This window comes from Protopterus annectens, chromosome 8.part0 (assembly GCF_019279795.1).
Source record: "Protopterus annectens isolate FY-2018-M chromosome 8.part0, PAN1.0, whole genome shotgun sequence".
Lineage (NCBI taxonomy): Eukaryota > Metazoa > Chordata > Ceratodontiformes > Protopteridae > Protopterus > Protopterus annectens.
The window spans coordinates 1,246,500,517-1,246,522,869 of NC_056741.1; the positions used below are offsets into that span (position 1 = coordinate 1,246,500,517).

The 22,353-nt window shown below is 39.9% G+C and overlaps 1 protein-coding gene across 1 annotated transcript in view; it reads left to right on the top strand.

Annotated features, from left to right (window-relative positions):
• The window catches only part of LOC122809334 (neural cell adhesion molecule 1-A-like), a 142,355-nt gene that overhangs the window by 118,312 nt on the left and 1,690 nt on the right, over positions 1 to 22,353 (top strand). Inside the window, exon 8 of the mRNA XM_044080737.1 lies at positions 1,401 to 1,602. Coding sequence (XP_043936672.1) covers positions 1,401 to 1,602 — 202 coding nt within the window. The remainder of the gene's footprint in view (positions 1 to 1,400; positions 1,603 to 22,353) is intronic.

The following is a 22,353-nucleotide window of genomic DNA, read 5'->3' on the forward strand; positions in this document are numbered from 1 at the left end:
CTCAGGGTATCCATTAAGAGGAAAGGAATGTATGGTGATACTTAGCTTCTGCTGTTCTTCATGTCTTTGCACATACAAATGCCATCTAGAAAGTGGTGCTGGTCAATGCCTCTCTTGTAGCAATATCACTCAGAACCACTCTCCTAGAAAATGGAGCTGCCATCATACATAGTATACTTTTACATTCATTCATTCTTTAGACCATTTTTGGCCATTGCCCTAGGCCAGGGAAGAAAAATCAAAAACCTAAATGACATCAATAAACAGTCATGAGTATGGCAGACACAGATATAGTATAAAATCTGTACAAATATTTTACCTATACACAAATGACAAGACAGTGACAAAGGCAATAGTAAAGTAATCAGAACAAAAAGATTTATCACCTTGTTGGACTGCAGATTATGCACAGGACATTAAAGGACAGTAATCAGAACAAGGATCCAAGAGATAGAGTGATTGCAAAGATAACATAAGGTTCCCAAGTAAGAGAAAAGTAGGGCTAACCTTTTAAGGACTGGGAGAATGATTAACCATTACCTTTGAAGCATTTGTATTTATACATGGACAGCCTTTACTTTGGCATGAAAACTAACAAGAGTTTTTCGTTTTATGAATATTACATTGACGGTGGTTTCAACAAAGTGGGGTGGCTTTGGAGAAACCTTTCTCTCCAGCTGTAAATCCCAAAGCAGGCCACAAGACAGAAAGAGATCCCTTTGGTTTTATGAGCTTAGTTAATGGCCGAAGCTTCTGACAGTCTTTTGGCAAGTGGAGTGGGAATGGGCATTTTGAATTTAGCAGTTTAAGTCTTAAGAAGGCTAGGATAGGGTAGTACTTCCACTAGCTTTGTTGGTAGTGACTTTATTTAGGGCATCCATTCAACCACATTCTGTGACCAATGATTTCTGATAGTGGCTATAAGATATCACAGACTTTCATCATTCTAACAAAGATGAAAGAATTACTACTTATTGGTGCTATGTTATTTTTTATTTATTTTGTTTTGAATTTGTTAGCCTGGGTACAGTACTGATCCCACTGGACACATTTCAGTCTCAGCCCTGGGTTATTTATAAATTATCTGTTAACTTGTAATCTTAATTATTTTAAACATTTGCATTTTCATTTAAACATACAATAATACAGCTTCTGTGCCATTTATTAACTTATAACATTAATGATTGTTACAATATTTCCACAATGGCTTCAACATTTGTAGAACACCACTATGGATTGCAATAAACTTTTAGATGGCAAAAAAATAATCAATATACTTTCAAGGGGACAATTTAATATACTTTCATAGCTTAATATTAGAAAGTGCTGGTAAATGTTATAACTGTCTATATGATGCATATTAAAACTACATATTAGAATGTTCTTACTTTTTTTCCTAGACTCTCCAAAGAAGGGCATTGGTACAGGTGGTATTGTGGCCATCGCTATAGTCATATTCCTGATTGTGCTAATTGCAGTTGATGTATCCTTTTACTACACCAACCAATGTGGAATGCTGATGTGCATTGCTATCAATCTTCTTGGCAAACAACCCTTAGAGGCCAAACAGATTAATGCAGAACAAGGAAACGTTACAGTCACGTAAGTAGTACTTGTTGTACATGTGATATCTTCATTTTCCAGAACTGCTCGTGGAAATGTATTGTTTCTTTGTGTTTTGCAGTACTATACAATGCTTACCATTACACATTTAACACAATAAGTGCTCTAACTAAATGATGGTTGCTGCGAACTGGATGTGCTTCAAAGGGGGAGTTAGCTTTGTGGTAGTAAAGATGTCATCAGTGCTAAAAGTACAGGGATTCATATATACACGATCGACTGGCTCTGTCTGCTTCCATACAAGATTACCCTTATATGAAGTATTACATCTTTCTTTTCATAGTAAAATCTTTTTGGGCTACACACTTAAAAACTTAAAGAGGACCTTCAGCAGCATAGATTTGCTTTCCTTTCCATGCAGGAGTTGTGCATTACTGCATGTACCCCACAACAAAATAAAGGCTTTAATACACCTCATCTGGCAGATTTCCTGCAGAAAGTTGCAAAGCATTAGGCTGTACTGCTTTTCTCTTGTCTTCCTACCAGATAAACAGAATGGCTTTGCTTGGCTGCTGCATCATAACAACAGTCCAGACTGTGCAAAACTGACTGGATGCCTTCTACAACAAGACAGGAAGTAACCTGTGCAGATTTCTGATTCCTTGTAGACTATAAGAAAGGGTTACTGGATAGAAAATAAAAGGCAGATATACCTCAGTATGTGATATGACTTCCTGTACTAGCCTAATCTTAAAGCACAGTTGGGTCACCACAATGTGCATTGGATTTTAGGAACATAGGGACAATGTTAGACAAGTCATCACAAGGACTATAGGATACCTAACCATAAACACTTTAAGTAGACAGCTTTAAAGTCCTTGACATTCTTTTTGAGCATTTAGTAGTGCTGAAATCCCAAACTGAGAATGGCTATACATGATATCCCTAGCACAAAATCATGTCTAATAAAATAAAACCAGAAGCTGTCATACTGTTAATGACTTAACGTTAAAAAAAATTTAAAAAGAGGAGCCAAATGGACATTTCAAATGTATTTTAATATTTTGCCTACTTCTTTGCTTTCCTGTACTTCTGAAGTCCAAATGCAAGTTGTTGAAGTAGACAAAAGCCCTAAATAAATTGGAAATACATTTGTTCGACACAATTTTACTTAAAAAAGAGAATCCAACCTATTCAATCATCAAGATTTGTCCTAATGGTATTGATTTGTTTGAACTGTAATGTTAACTTATTCCACAGGCTAGGAGTACTTTGAGATAGGCATCAGACATTCTAGTCAGTTTTGTTTATTTGTTGGTGTATGTTTACGTCTTTGGTGTAGATGTTTGTAGAGCCACTGGTTTTGTGAAGAAATTGGAAGCCAAATAAGACGTGTTTTTTTTTTTTTTACGGATCGAAAAACAAGACACAGGTCACCAGTCAGCAGCCTGTAGGCTACTGAGCATAAGGGTGAGTTGTGCTGATCTATCTAAATAGTTTAAGGATTTAAGACCTTTAATTTTCTAGAAATCATTGGAACCTTTTTAGTTGAGCGGTATTCTTAGTTTTATGCATACCAAAGGGAGCACTGTATTCGATGATGAGTCTGAAAAGGAAGGATTACAGTGGTAGGATGACTTCCTTTGATCTTGAAAATATTCACTTGGAAATTAACTGGGCCAGATTGAAATATGTCCTCCTTATGTCGAAAACATGATGATGACTGAGTAAGAGAGAGTTGTCCACATAAGTATCCAGGTCTTTTATGAAGATGCCTGTCTGAAGAGGAGTACCATTCATAATGTATGCTGTGGGAGCAGCTTTTTTTCCTGAATGATACTTGTTGTTGTTGTTGTGTCTTTCAGCTTATCCCGGTTAAGGGTCGCCACAGCAGAACTCCGGTCCGCTAATGTTTGGTAGTGGATTTTTACGTGCCGAGTTACCAGCCCTGATGCACAACCTTCAACGAAGGCATGCCCATTCACGTATGCCTCCACACAGAAGGCACTCTAGCTGAGAATCAAACGGGATGTCTTGCTATGAGGCGACAACGCTACCGCAGCACCACTACCACTGCACTTTTTGTGAGTTTAGCTTGAGACCATTTTTGGTATGTTAAGTATGTGCATATTCCAACCCTTGCTGGCACTGATTATCAGCAGTGGTTGAGCAGATAATTGTGTCCAGCTTTTGGTCATCTACAAATTTGGCCAGCCACACTTCTGTGATATGGGCTAGGATGTCTGCAAAACAGATGTCTAACAGGAGAGGGCCCAGCACTGAACTCTGTGGTAACCCACTAATTACAATGTTGCATTCAGAGAGAGTACAAACACACTGGAATCCACTGGATAGCCAATTTGCTGACCAACAGACAATATCAGAGTTTACATTGTTTGTCTAATTTTTAGTAGTACCACCTTTTGGGAATAATGTCAAAAGCCTTGACCTGGTTGAGATAAACAGCATCCACTGTGTAACCATTGTTCACAGCCACTGTAACCTCTGTAAAGGAGCCACCCTTGTCTAGGGAAGTCACATTTGCTGATGTTCTTCATGTTTCACTGTTGCAGTCATCACATTTGGTTTATTCCTGCCAGGGTAGCCCTTGACCGGCCCGAATACCAGAGGCTTAATATTTCTGCTTCGGTTGCTGTCGCTTCAGGACTGACGTCAGTAGTATAAAGTAAGGCAGCTGACGCCATTACATCAGTCTTTCTTGCCGAGGAGCCCAAAGCAGAAGCAGTTCGCATGAGTGCCGGTTGGCCGCTACCTGAGTTTCATCTTCCGAATTGAAGCTGAAGTCTTCTAAAGCTAAGTACCCTGTTAGGGATCCTTTTTTCTTGCTCTAATCCATGTCAGAAAAAGTTAAAAATTGTCTTGCGTGTGGAAAGCAAATACCACACAGAGACTTTCATTCTTACTGCATCACTTGCCTAGGGTCAGACCACAACATTCCTTGCTGTCACTTTTGTGCTTTGTTCAATGCCAGAACTATACATTGTCAGGCCCTTGTTGTAGCTAGATATTTTCGCTCATAGTCCTTGAATTCCGATAAGCTTCGGTAAGCCATCCATCAGCAGATCTACAGAAAAAATGCAAGGATAAAAACAGAGACAGACTGCACAGGTCCAAACCTACCTATGACGCTTCCGTTAAGCTAGTCATCAGTTCTCTGGTCCTCAGTGAGGTGCTTTCACAGCCCCTGATGCCCACTTCTCTGGAATCGCAGGCCACTACTGAGACCCTTTCCGAGTCTGGTATGCCACAAAACTCTTCCTCAACTAAGGATCCTGTGGTTGTCTCTACCTTGGATGGGTCCAGAGCCGCTGAGCAGGCACCAGCTTCTGAGGAAGTTCTTTGCACTACCGATTCTCTTGACACAAACTGACGACTTCTTTCGCATCTACCTTTTTTGAAAACTACCGAGTTTCTAAGGCCCAGGGTATGAATCATGCCCAAGAAACTGACGACCCAATCTCAGGCACCTGCATCCTTGCCACAGTCTCAAATGCATAAAATGGCGGAAGACCTTATAATGCTGATCAGGGGAAGCCTAGCTACCCCTTCCAAAAGAAAAAGAGATCTGTCCCCAGTAGTTTTATCTGAACAGGAGTCTGATGACTCTGATGCACCTCAATATGAAGATATGCAACCTCTCTCGGCTTATGAGGATTCTGATGCAGAGGAATCCATTCCTTCAGCCTCTCCATCCGAGGACTTTTCCTTTGGTGAATCCCTTCATACTTTAAGGGAACATTTCCAATGGGAATGTCAGGACTCCCCTCAGTCTAAAAAGAGACTCAGAGAATTCTTAGATCTTCTACAGCACAGACCCCTGGCCATTCCTCTTGTCCTGGATGTTGTGGAGGATGTTTTCCTGGAATCCAGTATGACTCCTGACACCCTCCCTCCTGCTCCCAGGAAACCTGACAGGTATTACAGAGTCCCTGACTCATACAAATTTCTTTTCAAAAAAACAACTGCTGACCCTGAGGTTATTTCTCAGGGACCTAAAGGAATTAAAGCAACTTCTGCTAAGAATCCCACCCCCTCAGATAGGGATTCCCGAGCACTAGACAGATGGGTTAAAAAAGTATACACCTCTGCTACTCTTGCTATCAGAGCACTAAATTGTCAGTGGCATATGCCAAAATTTCAGCAGCATACCATGGAAGTCCTCAAACAAAAAATATCATCCTTTCCTGCTTGTGCAGAAAATAAAGAGTTCCAAGAGTTAATGCATTCCGCAAGTCAAGTAATTAAGCACACCTTACTCTATGGTTTTGACACCCAAATAGCTTCTTGCAGGGCAGCAGTCACCAGTTTTGTCTTTAGAAGGCATGCTTGGCTTAAAGAACAGCCCTTGCCAGACCATGTCAAGTCTAAATTATCGGATGCACCCTTGCACAAAGACAACTTATTTGGCACCAAGGCAGAGGAGGTCTTAAAAAAGATGGAAGAAAAAGCTAAATCTATGCAGACAGTTAAGGATTTCCTACAGGTCCAGCCACCCAGGTTCAGTAGGCATTGCCCCTCCAAGCACTGGTCCTTTCCTGCCCCATCCAGGTCAGTTCTGCCCAAACCCCGGGGAAGCAGACCCCCTAGACAATAGCTATAGGAAATGCAGAGATCAAAGCACTGGAGTTCCTCCACTTCAAAAACAGGGAGTTCAAAGCCACCCTTCATGGGAAAGAACTCACAATGACTCTCCACTTCCACCCCCTCCCTCTGCCCACCTGCACTTGCCTCTAGGAGGAAAACTCTGCTTCCATACAAGCACCTGGGCCACCATTACCAATGACCACTGGGTCCTTAACATAGTGTCCCAGGGATACAGATTTTCATTCCACATTCTCCCAACCCCAAAAGAGTTCCCAGATCTTCCTCCAAACCAGTGGGCAGAGGCCAAAAAGGCAAGTCCTTTCCCTGCTCTCTATGAGGGCAATAGAGCACGTTCCTACAGAACAGATAGGCCAAGGCTTCTACCCCAGGCTCTTCCTGGTACTCAGAAAAGAGGGCACCTGACACCCCATCCTCGACCTATCCATTCTAAACACCTTCCTGGTGATACCAAAATTCAGCAACTACTACCTATGCTCTCCAAGAATGCTTGGCTAGCCACCCTAGACCTAAAAGAGGCCTACCTCCACATCCCAATCAGGAAATCATGCAGGAAATGTGTATGTTTCAGGGCAGGATCTCTGCACTTTCAGATCTCTGGTCTTCCCTTTGGCTTATCTACTGCTCCCAGAGTTTTCACAAAATGTCTGGCTCCTGCCATTGCTTTTTGCAGACAAAGAAATATACAAATTTACCCATACTTAGACGACTGCCTAATTCAGGCTGCTCAAGCACCTGACCTCTGTAATGTCACTACTGACCTCTCTAGGGTGCACTATCAGTGAAAAGAAATCCAAGCTATACCCACCCAAAGGATTATATTCCTGGGAGCAAGCCTGGACACAGTATCCCAGATAAGAAAAAATGACTGGCCAAACACAAATAAAATCAAAGGTTCCATAGAATAAGTGACAGGCAAGCAGTTTGAGCCACAAATATACTTTACAGTATCCCAGATGGCATTCCTTACACCAGAAAAGCAAACTTACCTGACAACCTACTTCTCTCAACTAGCCATTAGACTCCAGTTATCCGCAAGGAAAATCCTACAAGGTCTGGGGTTCATGGCATCTTGCATTCCACTCATTCGACATGCCAGACTGCATATGAGGAAATTTCAATGGTATCTAAAAAGCCTTTGGTGTCAACACTCTCAAGACCTGGAAACTCATACAAATGATACCTTGACTAAGGAAAGATTTTCTTTGGTGGGCAGCAGCATGCTACCACAACAAGGGGCTTCCTTTCTCACCACCCCCCATCACCCAGACCCTCACCACAGATGCATCAGACTGTGCCTGGGGTGCACACCTGGATGGCAGATGCATACATGGTCAATGGAGCCCTCAGCAAATGCATGTGCACATCAAACAAAAAGCAATATTAGCTGTCCAGCATGCATTGGCAGCTTTCAGGCCCCTTCTCTCCCCAGGGTCTCTTCTGATTAAAACAGACAATACCACTGTGATGTGGTATATCAACAAGCAGGGCGGAACTTACTCCTACCCTCTATGCAGGCTCGCCATGACCCTTTGGCACACAGCCTCAGCCATGCAAATACACCTGTTAGCACAATTCCTGCCAGGCTCCCTAAACTCTCTGGCTGACAACTTAATTCTGGACCCACACGAATGGCAGCCAGACCAAAGAACCTTCACCCTAATAACTGAGAAATGGGGCACCCCGAAGGTAGATCTTTTTGCTTCCCACTTCAACCATCACCTCAGCAAGTTCTGCACCAGGGAGCCTCACTGCAGGGCCTAAAAAGTGGATGCCCTATCCTTCCCTTGGGTCAGCCTCTTGGTCTGTGCATTTCCCCCACTACATCTCATTACCAGGGTACTACTCAAAATAAGGGAGGAAAAACCAAGGACAATTCTGATTGCTCCAGACTGGCCTCGCCAGCACTTGTACCCACTGCTGGGCAGCCTGTTCCCACTGCCACCATGGCATCTCCCTCAGACATTCAGTGGAAATACCCTGCAAGTATGGTAGCTGCACAGCTCCAAAAGTCCTTGGTATAATTCAAAAAAGTAAGAGCCAGCAAAACAGTGACAATGAGATTTATTATAATGTTATGAAGAGAACAAACAGACCGGTTTCGGCTGAAGAGTTACAAAGCCTTCATCAGTGTATCAAAATGCTTAAGATACATTCCCCTTTTATATAGCAATTGGTCCACCTGGAGGTTATATAAGAAATTACACTTTTATAAAGGTGTAAAAATGTTAAAAATATTCAGTCAGTCCTGGAGGAAATAGTGCCCCTAATTTAACAATCCATTTTTTCTCTTTGTTATTAAGTAATTAGTGCCAACCTGATTTGTTTTTGATATTACCCTGAATTATCTATGATAGTAAAATGAAAACTGGCCTTAGGATGTTTCTCTGTGTGTTTGTATAATGCATTGCTTAGTCTCTTGGTCCTGACATCACTTAGGTGCACCGAAATTCTAAACTTAAATGGACTAGAGGTTTGGCCAACATAAAAAGCAGAACAACTGCATGTAGCCAAATATAGTAGCCATTCTGATTGACAATTCACAAAAAAATTTATATTGAATATTTGGCCACTGTTCTTGCTTGAGAATTCCCTGGTTTTGAAGATACTTTTGCAATGTCTACAGTGTCCACATGGAAAGCATCCTTGTAGAGCCCTACCCTTTATGGTTGTTTGTGTGGAGTGTGTATCTGGGGTGCTAATACATTTGTAGTGGCTCATATGTGAACCTAGATTTTTTTCCCTTCCTAAAGGAAAAATTGCACGTCTCATCGACAATGTCCCTAAGCTGAGCATCAGCTAGAAGAATGTTCCAGTGTCTGCGTACAATATTGGTAAGGGCATCTGTATTCCTCCCATAAGTAGTAATAAGTCTGATTGGAGGATTCTGTTGCACCAGTTTATCCTTGTATTGTATTAACGCAGACCTGTCATGTTCAGATGCCCAATGTTTGGCTTAGTATATGTCCCCTGTTTTGTACCCTCTCTGTTTAAATCTGTTGAGAAGATCTTCCTCATATATATGATGGGTGTTAGCATCTGAACAAATCCTTTTGATTCTTAGAAATTGTGACTTAGGAATGTTTCTGCATATGTGAGATGGATGAAAGCTGGTGGCATGGAGTAAAGAGTTAAATTGTGGATGTTTCCTATAAACTTCAGTGGAAAGAGTATGGTCAATATTGCGTGTTACCAATACATCAAGAAATGTGATGCTGTTAGTATCAAAAGAGACTGTAAACCCAATCACCCACTTGTTCTGATTAGGATATTCAACAAACTACTTTAGGTAAATGCTATCAGATCTCCATACCAACCAGCAATCATCCAAGTATCTCCTCTATATGTCGATCTCTTCCAAGTAGATGTTATGGGCCTGATCATAGATGAGCTGTTTTTCAATATAGGCCATGAAGAGATCGGCATATATGGGGGCAAAGGAGGCTCCCATAGTGGTACCATTAAGTGGTAAGTAACATGATTCCTGGAAATAAAACACATTTTTAGTTAGAACATGTTCTGTTAAACAAGCGAAAAAAGTGTTAAAACCCGGTGGGTATAGCTCGGTCTTTGTAAGCCAGTACTCAAGAGCCTCCAAGCCCACCCAATGAGGGATACTAGTGTACAATGCAGAAACATCCAAAGTACACATGAGCCACCCAGCCTCCAATTGCATGTCTGAAATGATCCTCAAAAATTCTGTGGTGTCTTGTATTCTAGCTCTTATGTGTATGAGTAGGGTTTAAGGTGTAGTGTCAGGAATTGGGAAAGTGGTTCCATAATGGATCCTCTGCCAGAGACAATAGGTCTCCCTGGTGGATTTTGCATGTTTTTATGAATTTTTGGTAAGAAGTAGATGTATTGACTAAAGGGATCCCAAACTGTGAGGTAGTATAAAGTGTCATCTGTAATAATGCCTTCTTCCCTGGCAAGATGAAGAAAGCCATCAATCTGTTTCTTAAAACCTTTGGTGGGGTCACATACCATATATGTATAATGTCATTTGTTCAAAAGTTATCGCATGGCTTCTTCTTGATATTGTATCATATCTTGTATCACAATAGCACCCCCCTTGTCTGCTGGCAAAAAAACTATATCTTTGTTCATACCCAATTCCTGCACCATGTCCATCTCCTGTTTGGATAAATTGTTAGATTTTATTTGATGTTCCATAAAGTTAGTGTAGATCTTTGAGGATCAAATTTTGGAACATAAAGACAGTAGGATGCATGGGTGGATTGAAGCTAGACTTATGATATTTGAATCCAGATTGTGGTTGTGAGTCAGATGCTGTATGGAAAAAAAGTTTCAGGTTAAGACATTTACAAAAGGATGATACATCCTGTGCAAAAGTATCCTCAGGCACAAAAAACCCCGGTATAAAATTCAGTCCTTTATTAAGTAAACTCACATGAGAAGTTGAAAGAGCAACAGAAGAGATATTTATTACATTGTTCAGTATTACTTCCTTACCATTAACCTGAGTAGTTGTTCCATGCTTTCTGGCCCTGTGTTTTCTGCCCCCCCCCCCACTTTGGTTTAACCCTAAAGGGGTAGTCATGTTACATTTTTAGGCTGTAGGTGAGTCTGTGACATTCTGTGCATAAGACTCCAATGCAGAGGAAGAATCTTTCCCTGATCCCTCACCACAGGAGGCTGTAGATTTTTTAAGTATTGATTGTGGCCTCTTCCTTTTGGTGACTTTCCTGATGGAGGGTTCAAATCTAACATGTTTACTGTTTGCATATGGGTGACCTGCCACATGATCTGAGACATCCCTGTGGAACTTCCTAGTCTTTCTCTCCTTTAATTGCTGCTCCAATACTAAGAGGTCCTGGCTCGATTTCCTCAGACATTGATTATACCCTTCATCATTTTCAAATTGGGTGATGTCATTACATATAGTTGTAATTTCAGAAATGTTCCTATCAACGGTCCTATCATAATATCAGGCTAATGTACAGACAAGATCCATGGATGCCTTATGTTGCACTTCTGCCCATTGTTGTATGAGGGTAGGGTCAGCTTCTGTCAATGGTTGAATACGCACCCTCAAACCTCTAGGGGAAATGTCCTTGCTGATGTATGCCTTAAATAATTTGGCATGCCAAATATTGGCTTGTAGGGCCCTCATGCTCTTATTAAGTTTGTGAAATTCTTTTTCACAATTATTGGAGTGCGGCGGTACTGCTGTAGTGGTGCTGCAATAGCGTTGTCACCTCACAGTAAGACGTCCTGTTTGATTCTCAGCTAAAGCGTCTTCTGTATGGAGACATGCGTGAATGGGCGTACCTTCGTTGAAGGTTGTGCGTCAGAACTGGCAACTCGGCACGTAAAAATCTACTGCCAATCATTAGCGGACGGGAGTTCCGCTGTGGCGACCCCTAACCGGGAAAAGTCAAAAGACACAACATAGTCCCATTGGAGGTATTAGATGTATTGTTTATGCCAGAAATGGCTAAATCATCCCTATCCAAATGAAGCCCTTTGAGTAAGCTGGATAGATCCATTGTTGTTTTACATATCCAAATAATGTGTAAATATAAGATATTGTTGGCATAAGGTATTGTCCTTAGTTAGCTAGATGGCAACCAATTAGTAATAATGCATATTATTGTGGAACATGGAGATGTAACATATATTAATTATCCCACATAAGGCTATGTTGGCAGTGTTAAGCCCCCAAATTTATATATAAATATATATTTTTTCTTTTCAAAATAGTGAGAGCAATGTTAACCCCTGCCAAAGCCTAATATGTCCGTAATTAGAACAAATAAAATATAATGGCTCCTGCTAATAACTGTTAAATCTGCATTTCATAAAGGGCATAATACACAGTGTTAAGCACCCAAAATTGTACATAAATGACCAAAAATATGGGAGCAATATTAATCCCTGCAGCCCTATAGATATAAACAGTATAGTCAAATAAAAGTGGACTATGATAGTCCCTGCTTGCAGTTTATTGTTGAGCAGTGCTATGTCCACCTCCTGAATTAGTAATATTATAAACAGTGAAAAAACATCAGCAAACCATGCTGAGCCCAAAATAAAGGTCCATCTAGGTATACATAGAAGCCAGTTTAGAGACCACACTAGGGCAATAGTTATACCAACAATATTAACTATTAATAAAGGATTCTTGGCCAACAAAAATTTCAATCCAGTTCACCAAAGAGATGAAATGTAAATAATATATGTCAAATAAATACTTAGGGTATTTAAACACTAAATATATAGCATCTCTATAGTGGGTATCCACAGTGTCCTATATAGTAAATGCTATCCAGTAGAATTAAGGGTGATACCCTTATAGTAATGGTACAGTATTGTAAATAAATAAATCTTTCCAAAATCTGAATATAATCTAGTGAAATGAACACTAACAATGTACAACCTACCATGTAAAGAGATGATATATGAATGTGTATATCTCTGTCCCTTCAGTCACCAAAACATATTAAACATTGAACTGTACACAGTATAGTAGGGAATGAATGAAAACAAAAAAACGATATAAATTTCAAATGTAGATTATTAATCAGTCTTATCCCCTACACAACATGTTAATAATACATAAATGATGTTCATGTAGTTTCCAGTTGTTCTTAAATAATCACCAATAGGTAATTCAATGAAAGATATGAATATTCTGGTTAATGACTGTTGATGGTTTCCATAAAGCTTTGAGAAAACCCTGCTCATATCTGTAAACAAGCATCATTTACCCTATAGTTATGTAGGCAAACATGGCTTCCAATAGAGTTATTTTAACAAAGTATAATATTCATACAGTTCACCGTATTCCTCATATAATCAATGTTCTGGCTAATAACCTCTGAGCGACTGTTAATCGGTTGCCTGAAATTCAAATTAAACCTTTACTCGTATCCTTAAATTCCAAAACATGCAACCGCAACCTGCCTGATAATCATATATATAAAATACGGCATCCAGAATGTCATATGAGCAAGTACATTAAACACATATAGCCCGATAAATTTAAATACAATCAGATACAGTAATTACAATGTCCAAATCACCAAATATCAATCTAAATGATGATAAGAATCATATAATGTTCCGCAAGAAACATGACCTGAAAGCTTGTCGAAAAAACAAAAACTCCATTCTGAAAAGTGAATTCACAGGTCCTTTTGTACATATACATGAAATTCACTGTAGATAATTCCGACCATAATCTACTCTGCTTGTCTGCATCATACATATGCCTTAACTGTCAGTAAGTCCCATCCAGTTCACAAAATGACGCTTGTTAACTTCACAAATATACATGTATGGTTTCTGCCACAGAGACCCATCCAAATTGAATGACCCAGCAGACTGAAACAGCCCACAGTTGGAAAAACAAACCAGAGTTCAATATTAAACAGTACCTTGCACCCAATATGGATATCCAAATATAAGTAATCCACAAAGAGATACGGACCAAAAAGTTTCACAGTAGATTCACAGTAGGCTGATAAAATAAATAAACTCCCTAGGACTTTGGTGAAATAACCATAAAAGTTGTTCTGCCTGAACCAGGAATGAAAATGTATCTAGATAGATGTCCAATTTAAAAAGGATATTCTCCAGAACAAGATGGTGCCTTATGCACAGAATGTCACAGACAAACAGCAGGGAAACAACGAAGTATTCATAGGTTCATAGGGTCATAGGTAGGTACTAGGCTATCGGCCCTAGGGCCCATACAAGCCTAGCCAAAAAATGTACCCTGGCTTTCGCCACCCAAGAAAATTATTTTCCTGTGCCCCTGTCAAGCAGAGCCACAGAAGTGATCCCTGGGGTGAATTTCCCATTTCCCACCCAGTCATCAAGATTTTTCTTGAATAGTGCTAATGAGGAGCTCTGTTTGACATAGATAGGTAGTCTGTTCCAGAGTATGGGAAGTCTCTGGGACAGGAATCTATCCCTCCAGCATGTTCTGTTTATTGTGGTGACAAGGTTTAGGTCCCTAGAGCGTGTAGCTCAGAGGGATTGGGATTTCTTTAAGTGGAGCATGTCCAGCCACTCTGGGTTTGACATAGCTTTGTATGTTAGGCAGAGATCGCCCCTGAGTAGGCGATATGCGATGGAGTAAAGCTGTAGTTTTTTGAGACGGTCTGCATAGGGCATCTGTTTGAGGCCAGTAATCCTCTTTGTGAGGTATTTCTGTGGTCTTTCCAGTTGTTGTAGATGTCTTGTGAGGTACATACCAAAAGGGGCATTGTACTCTGTAATGGGTCTAATGAGTGATGAGTAGAGGGGAACAATGACCTCTTTTTTTCTGGATGAGAATCCTTTTGTGATGAGATGAGCCACGTAGAAGGATTTCCTGACCACTGGGGTGATGTGATTATCAAAGGAGAGACTACTGTCCACCTGTGTCCCAAGGTCTCTTATCACATTTTCAGCATTAAGTAGACTACCAGCTATGTGGTAGTTCATGGGTACAGAGTTTTTACCAAAGGGGATGACAATACACTTTTTGGCATTGAGCTTCAGGCCATGGCTTTGACACCAGGTATCTGTCTCAGTGAGGCCCTTTTGTAGTTTGTCCACATCATTAGGAGTTTTGATTATGGCTCCTAGTTTGCAGTCATCTGCAAACTTTGTTAGCCAAAGACCTTCTGTGTTAGCCTGCACTTCAGAGAAGTAGATAACAAACAGGAGAGGACCCAGGACTGAACCCTGTGGTACTCCACTTGTCACTGGTCTGATGTCGGATTTCGAATCCGCTACTTTCACAGTGTGGGTTCTGTCTATGAGCCAGTTGGCAACCCTTCTTGTGACATAGGGATTTATACCTAGTTTAGTGAGCTTCTCTATAATTATTCAGTGGAAATACCCTGCAAGTATGGTAGCTGCATGGTTCCAAAAGTCCTTGGTATAATTCAAAAAAGCAAGAGCCAGCAAAACAGTAACAATGAGATTTTTTATAATGTTATAAGTAGAACAAACAGACCGGTTTCGGCTGAAGAGTTACAAAGCTTTCATCAGTGTATCAAAATGCTTAAGATACATTCCCCTTTTATATAGCAATTGGTCCACCTGAAGGTTATATAAGAAATTACACTTTTATAAAGGTGTAAAAATGTAAAACATATTCATTCAGTCCTGAAGGAAATAGTGCCCCTAATTTAACAATCCATTTTTTCTCTTTGTTATTAAGTAATTGGTGCTAACCTTATTTGTTTTTGATATTATCCTGAATTTTATCAATGAAAGTAAAGTGAAAATTGGCCTTAGGATATTTATCTGTGTGTTTGTATAATGCATTGCTTAGTCTCTTGGTCCTGACATCACTTAGGTGCTCCGAAATTCTAAGCTTAAATGGTCTAGAGGTTTGGCCAACATAAAAAGCAGAACAACTGCATGCAAATATATTAGCAGTTCTGATTGACAATTCGCAAAAACATTTATGTTGAATATTTGGCCACTGTTCTTGCTTGAAAATTCCCTGGTTTTGAAGATACTTTTGCAATGTCTACAGTGTCCACATGGAAAGCATCCTTGTAGAGCCCTACCCTCTATGGTTGTTTGTGTGGAGTGCGTATCTGGGGTGCCAATACGTTTGTAGTGGCTCATATGTGAGCCTAGATTTTTTTCCCTTCCTAAAGGAAACATGGCATGTCTCATCGACAGTGTCCCTAAGCCGAGCATCGGTTAGAAGAATATTCCAGTAATATTGGTAAGGACATCTATATTCCTCCCATAAGTAGTAATAAGTCTGATCAGAGGATTCTGTTGCACCAGTTTATCCTAAGACTAAGCAATGCATTATACAAACACAGAGAAACATCCTAAGGCCAATTTTCATTTTACTATCATAGATAAAATTCAGGGTAATATCAAAAAACAAATCAGGTTGGCACCAATTACTTAATAATAAAGAGAAAAAATGGATTGTTAAATTAGGGGCACTATTTCCTCCAGGACTAAAAGAATATTTTTAACATTTTTACACTTTTATAAAAGTGTAATTTCTTATATAACCTCTAGGTGGACCAATTACTATATAAAAGGGGAATGTATCTTAAGCATTTTGATACACTGCTGAAGGCTTTGTAACTCTTCAGCCGAAACCAGTCTGTTTGTTCTCCTTATAACATTGTAATAAATCTCATTGTCAATGTTTTGCTGGCTCTTGCTTTTTTGAATCTCCCTCAGACCTCTACCCTCTTGACCCAGAGGGAAGGAGAATTCATGCATCCCCAATTGCAGAACTTCAGCTTGGCAGCCTGGCTTATTCCCTGACCACTGATCAAGCTGAAAATCTCAGTAAGCAGGTTCTAGGTGTTATATGTGAGGCTAGATGCCCTAGCACTAGAAAGTCTTATGCTGACAAATGGAAAAGGTTCTGCACCTGGATGCAGGTTAAGGGAGCCGATATGTCACAGCCATCCCTACCTCTTATTCTGGATTACCTAGCTGACCTGCTACACAGTGGTCTCTCTTTTTCCTCTATTAAAAATCATGCCTCTGCTATCTGTTCTCATTTCAACACTGAGCACCTGCGTTTCTCACACCCTGTCTTCAAACATTTCCTAAGATGAGATAGCAACTTGAGGCCACCCAGAAAAGCACCTACCCCAGCTTGGGACCTAAACTTTGTGTTGGAAAAGCTCACCCTGCCCCACTTTGATCCAGCATCTTCAGCAGAGTTAAAGTTTCTCTCCTGGAAGACAGCCTTGCTTCTGGCCATCACTTCAGCCAGAAGAGTATCTGAGCTACAAGCACTCATGGCCGTAGAGCCCTTCATCATCTTCCATGCTGACAGGTTGTCCATAAGGACTAACCCATCCTTCATGCCCAAAGTCGTGTCCAGAGTGGCTCTCAACCAATCCATTCATTTGCCCACCTTTTTCCCTAACCTGCAAAACAAGGGAGAAAGGATCCTGTACTCTCTAGATGTGCACAGACAGCTCAGATTCTATCTAGACAGGACTAAATCATTCAGAAAGACTGATCAATTGCTAGTCAGCTTTGCTGCAGAGGCAGAGGACAAAGCCATATCCAAACAAACCATTTCCAAATGGATAGCACACTGCATCCATTTCTGTTACAAGCAACACTTGAAACCTCCACCTAAGGGAGTCAGGACTCACTCTACCAGAGCAGCCTCCACCTCTGCAGCTTTCCTCAGAGGAGTCCCCACCAGGGACATCCTGGAGGCTGCCACCTGGACATCTGTTCACACCTTCACCAAGCATTACCACCTGCCTATCTTCTCCAAAACCAGGGCAGGCTTTGCCACTGCAGTCTTGCAGGGCATCCTAGTCAGACCTTAGTCTTCTTGACTGCCTCCACCCTTTTCCTCAGCTTTGGGAATCAACCCAAATGTGATGAATGCAACAGTGAACACACAAAGAACATAGTACAGTTGTTTACACTTACCATAAATGTAAATGTTTGAGTGTATTCACTGTTGCAATTCTGGTTTCCCTCCCTCCATCCTCCTTTCCTTCTCTCTCTCTCTCTCTCTCTCTGTACTTACAAGGAACCTTTTGGTATTTACTTTCTACTGGTGGGGTTCTTCCACCATATCCTGGCTCCCACTTGGGGGTTCCTGACAGTTAGGACAAGAAAAACTGATGTAATGGCACCTGCTGCCTTACTTTACACTACTGACAACCTGATGTCAGTCCTGAAGCAACAGCAACCGACGCAGGAATACTAAGCCTCAGGCCAGCCGAGGGCTACCCTGGCAGGGATAACCCAAATGTGATGACTGCAACAGTGAATACACTCGAACATCTACATTTATGGTAAGTGTACACAACTGTACTTTGTCCAGGTGCCAGACAAACCTCTGTGGATAGGCTAAGGTTAAACAAATTAAGCAGAGGCTCAAATAATGCATACATTTTAAACTGATGACACTGTAGTTTAGTATGTTGTCTGACTCCATGGAATTATTATTTTAGCCTTTCACAGGGATTCTAAGACTTGTTCCAAAGTTATTTTAGGAGAAACTACATTTTCAGAACTAGAGGGAGTAATGATGTAGGTAGATGCAGTAAAGCCAGCACTAAATCTGTCTGTTAATATGTGTGCAGTCATATGCAAAATATCCTGCTTCAGTGAAAGTGCGCCATTGACAGATACCCCCAGCACAGAAAGGCCTGACATTCTAACCAAAAAAGCTTTACATTATCAAGATCTTGATATATTCAGACTGATCTTGGCTTTAGGTTCCTTCAACCAATTACTATATGCATGAAGTTCAGAAATTGTGTTCCCCTGACCTTTCTTCCTTTCCTTGTTTATATAAGGCTGTCTGATATCCATAATCAGTTTTCAACACAGTGCTAAGTCATTTTTCAGCAAATCAGAAAATAAAACAAATCAGCCATCTGTATCACATAATAGGGATGTGCTCCCAAATACCTCAGCTTAACTAATTACAACTTTGATGTTTAAATCTCACCCATGGTGTTGTGCCTTGTAAAAGTTGTAATAGTTAAATAATGGATGTGTGGGAGGCATATGGGATATTGCTCTATTTTACACCAATGGCCATTGATTTAATTTACTGTGTTTTACTGATTCACTAAGTTGCCACAGGTTTACTCTCGGACTGACTGGTATGGCTCTCCTGCAGAAGGAAGGTGCATCATCATGCAGGGTATTGCCAAGGAGCAAATGGGCATAGCCTCAAAAACTACCTATTGATCTTTGAATTCACCTATAGATTGGCTGTTTTTTTTTTTCCTTGCAGTTTTTACTGAATAGTTTGTCTGTGTGACCTTTTGCCCCTTGGTTTGGATGTAAGTTGGGATATTTTGCAGGTACCTTAATTTTTATGGACATCAGCTGAGTTTAAAGATCCTGTGTTTCTGAAGTATAGCAAGCAATCCAATTATGCTGTGTTGATGAGGTCAATAAAAAAGGCAGAAACATGCTTGTCCACAGCTAGTGGGGTTTCACTTTATGAACTTGAATGTAACCACAAGAACTTAAAATGTAAAGTAGCTGAAACACTTGAAGTCCTTAAAGTGTCATTTGCATGTATCCCATGGGCCTCCATTACAGGAGATTTAAGATATCCCACAGTAAAAAGTATAGCTTGGCTGTTTTATCTTGCAATTTTCACTGAATCATTTGTCTGTATATGATTCCAGTACATTTTTTGTAGGTACATTTGTCTGAAAGCCATATCTTCTTCTTCTTTCGGCTGCTACTGTTAGGGGTCACCAAAGCAGATCATCTGTTTCCATTTCTTCCTGTCCTCTGCATCTTGCTCTGTCACACCAACCACCTGCATGTCCTCTCTCACCACATCCATAAACCTTATCTTAGGCCTTCCTCTTTTCCTGTTACCTGGCAGCTTCATCCTTACCATCTTTTTCCCAATATGCTCTGCATCCCTCCTCAGCACATGTCCAAACCAATGTAATCTTGCCTCTCTGGCTTTGTCTCCAAACCTTCCAACCTGGGCTGACCCTCTAATGTACTTATTCCTAATCCTGTCCACCCTCATCACATCCAGTGCAAATCTTAACATCTTTAACTCTGCCATGTCCAGCTCTGACTCCTGCCTTTTTGTCAATGCCACTGTCTCCAACCCATATAACATAGCTGGTCTCACTACCTCTTGTAGACCTTCCCTTTCACTCTTACTGGTACTCTTCTGTCACAAATCATTCCAGACACTCTTCTCCACCCACTCCATCCTGCCTGTACTCTCTTCTTCACCTCTAATCCACACTCACCATTACTCTGAACTGTTGAATCCAAGTATTTAAACGCATCCACCTTCGCCACCTTTACTACCTGCATCCTCACCATTCCTCTATCCTCCCTCTCATTCACACACATATATTCTGTCTTAATCCTGCTCACCTTCATTCCTCTTCTGTCTAGAGCATATCTCTACCTCTCCAGGGTCTCATCCACCTGTTCCCTACTCTCACTACAGATCACAATGTCAGCTGCAAACATCATAGTCCACAGGGACTCCTGTCTGATATCGCCTGTCAACCTGTCCGTCTGAAAGCCATATGGTTGAAAAAATAATTGAAAGTGTATTTAACTAAAAAGCCATTTCATTGCAAACATTCTAAACAGAATATACATCATAATTTTTTTTTTCATTTGGGGCAAAACTCCCACACCTGTGGAAAAAAAGAACTTTGCACATAATAAATCAGTGCTGGTGCACAAACACAAACATCCACAAATATGGGGGTACAACCTGATAGTGGGCATTACCAATCCACACAAAATCTTTTAACATACTGCCCTATCAACTGCCATGCTCAGAAATGACACTATGGGACTATTTATACTAAAAGCGGGTCTTTTGGAATCTGGACCCTGGTGTAAACTTGTTTATAAATAGACCTTACACTGACGTAAGTCACTTATACTTGAGAGGAAGTTTTTTGGAATCAGGACAGACATACTCTGAGAACAATTCTTTTGGAATCAGGGCAGACATACTCTGCGAGCAATTCTTTTGGAATATAGCTCTGTAAATACAATCTCTAAGCATTCATAGTTTTCATTGAAATGGCTTTTCAGTTAAATATACTTCAACTGCATGGCTTTTAGTCAGTTGTACCTTCAATATAACATACAACTATATACATACACACACACACACACACACACACACACACACACATATATATATATATATATATATATATATATATATATATATATATATACATACATACACACCCATCGTCAAATGTTCATATTGCCAACTCCTTTACGTGAAAGCCGTAATGCTAATTTCTCAAAAAAGCGAAAAAACACTGAACTTTGACATTTCTGTCTGTTCCACACCACAAAGCAAGTGCTACCATGGGTCAAAAAGGGGGCGAGATTTTGCATTTTGAAATATTTGTATTTGACATTATCAACAGTTGCAGTTCGGAGTTTGTGTTAGTGGTGTTGATGAGGGGTGATATCAACATTTTGATGGTAAGCCATATATATATATATATATACATATATATATATGTATATATACATATATATATATATATATATATATATATATACATATATATATATATATATATATATATATATATATATATATTGGATTCGGCATTGCAGTCATTGATCATGTTATTGTAAACAATGTTGAAAAAATGCACTGACAATCTCAAATTACTGAGACTTGCAAAATACTCTTTGCAAATTTAGTGGTATTTTTCGAACAGACACCTTTTGGTAAATGGTCCTAAATATGAAAATAACATTAACTTATTTATTAAATATGTATAAGATATTTAAAGCAGAAGTAACATTAATTTTAGTGCAAAAAGTAATCCAGGTTCCAGCTCACTATAAAGTTATTGTTAGTATTTAATCTATAATTGTCTTTTGGACTTGCATTCTTAATTTGAAAAACAATCAAGAAATGTAATAATGTATTTTATATGTGGTTTTCCAAATGCATTAGCTTCTTAAGAAATTAGAAAAGGGAATGAAACTCCCCCCCCCCCCCCCCCCATGGAAACTGGTTGGATTAATGGAATGTGTGGGTTCCAGGGACATGTTATTTTTTTACTTTACTTTATTTATACTTCTTACTGTTATGTCACTTTGTCCTCCAAACTCATGAGGCAATTTGTACAAAAATGAGTATATACGCAATATTCCATATATAAAGTAAGAAGAGTCAAATAGTTTGCTATGATTTTTGCATAACTTTTGTACTTAGTGGAGACTTATCTCATGATGGGTGAATTCACATGTATACAGCACAAAAAACTGAATCTAATCCACGGACCTTACATGCTGTGTTAATGTAATTTGCATCCATTCTGATGGGTAGGATATTCTCTAATTATACCTGTGATAAGAAACAAACCCTTGTAAAATACATCACGTTCTTTCTTGATTTCTATCAATAATGTTAAATACTAGTCTAAAGGAACATTGTGAATTATACTCCCCTGAGTTTGAAGCTAGGCAGCAGGTACAGAAAATGCTAGCAAATAAAGAGAAGTGTACTTTGAATATGGACATTGTTAAGCAGCTGTCTACAGAATTAATTTGATTTTATACATATGTAATCTATTTCATGAGCAAGAAATAGCAAAAACAACATATATTTCTTTACATGTCTAGGACTAATGCTCAATGACACATTTTCAGGAATCGGAAATGGCGGAGCACAATTTCGCAAAAGTGCTTTTT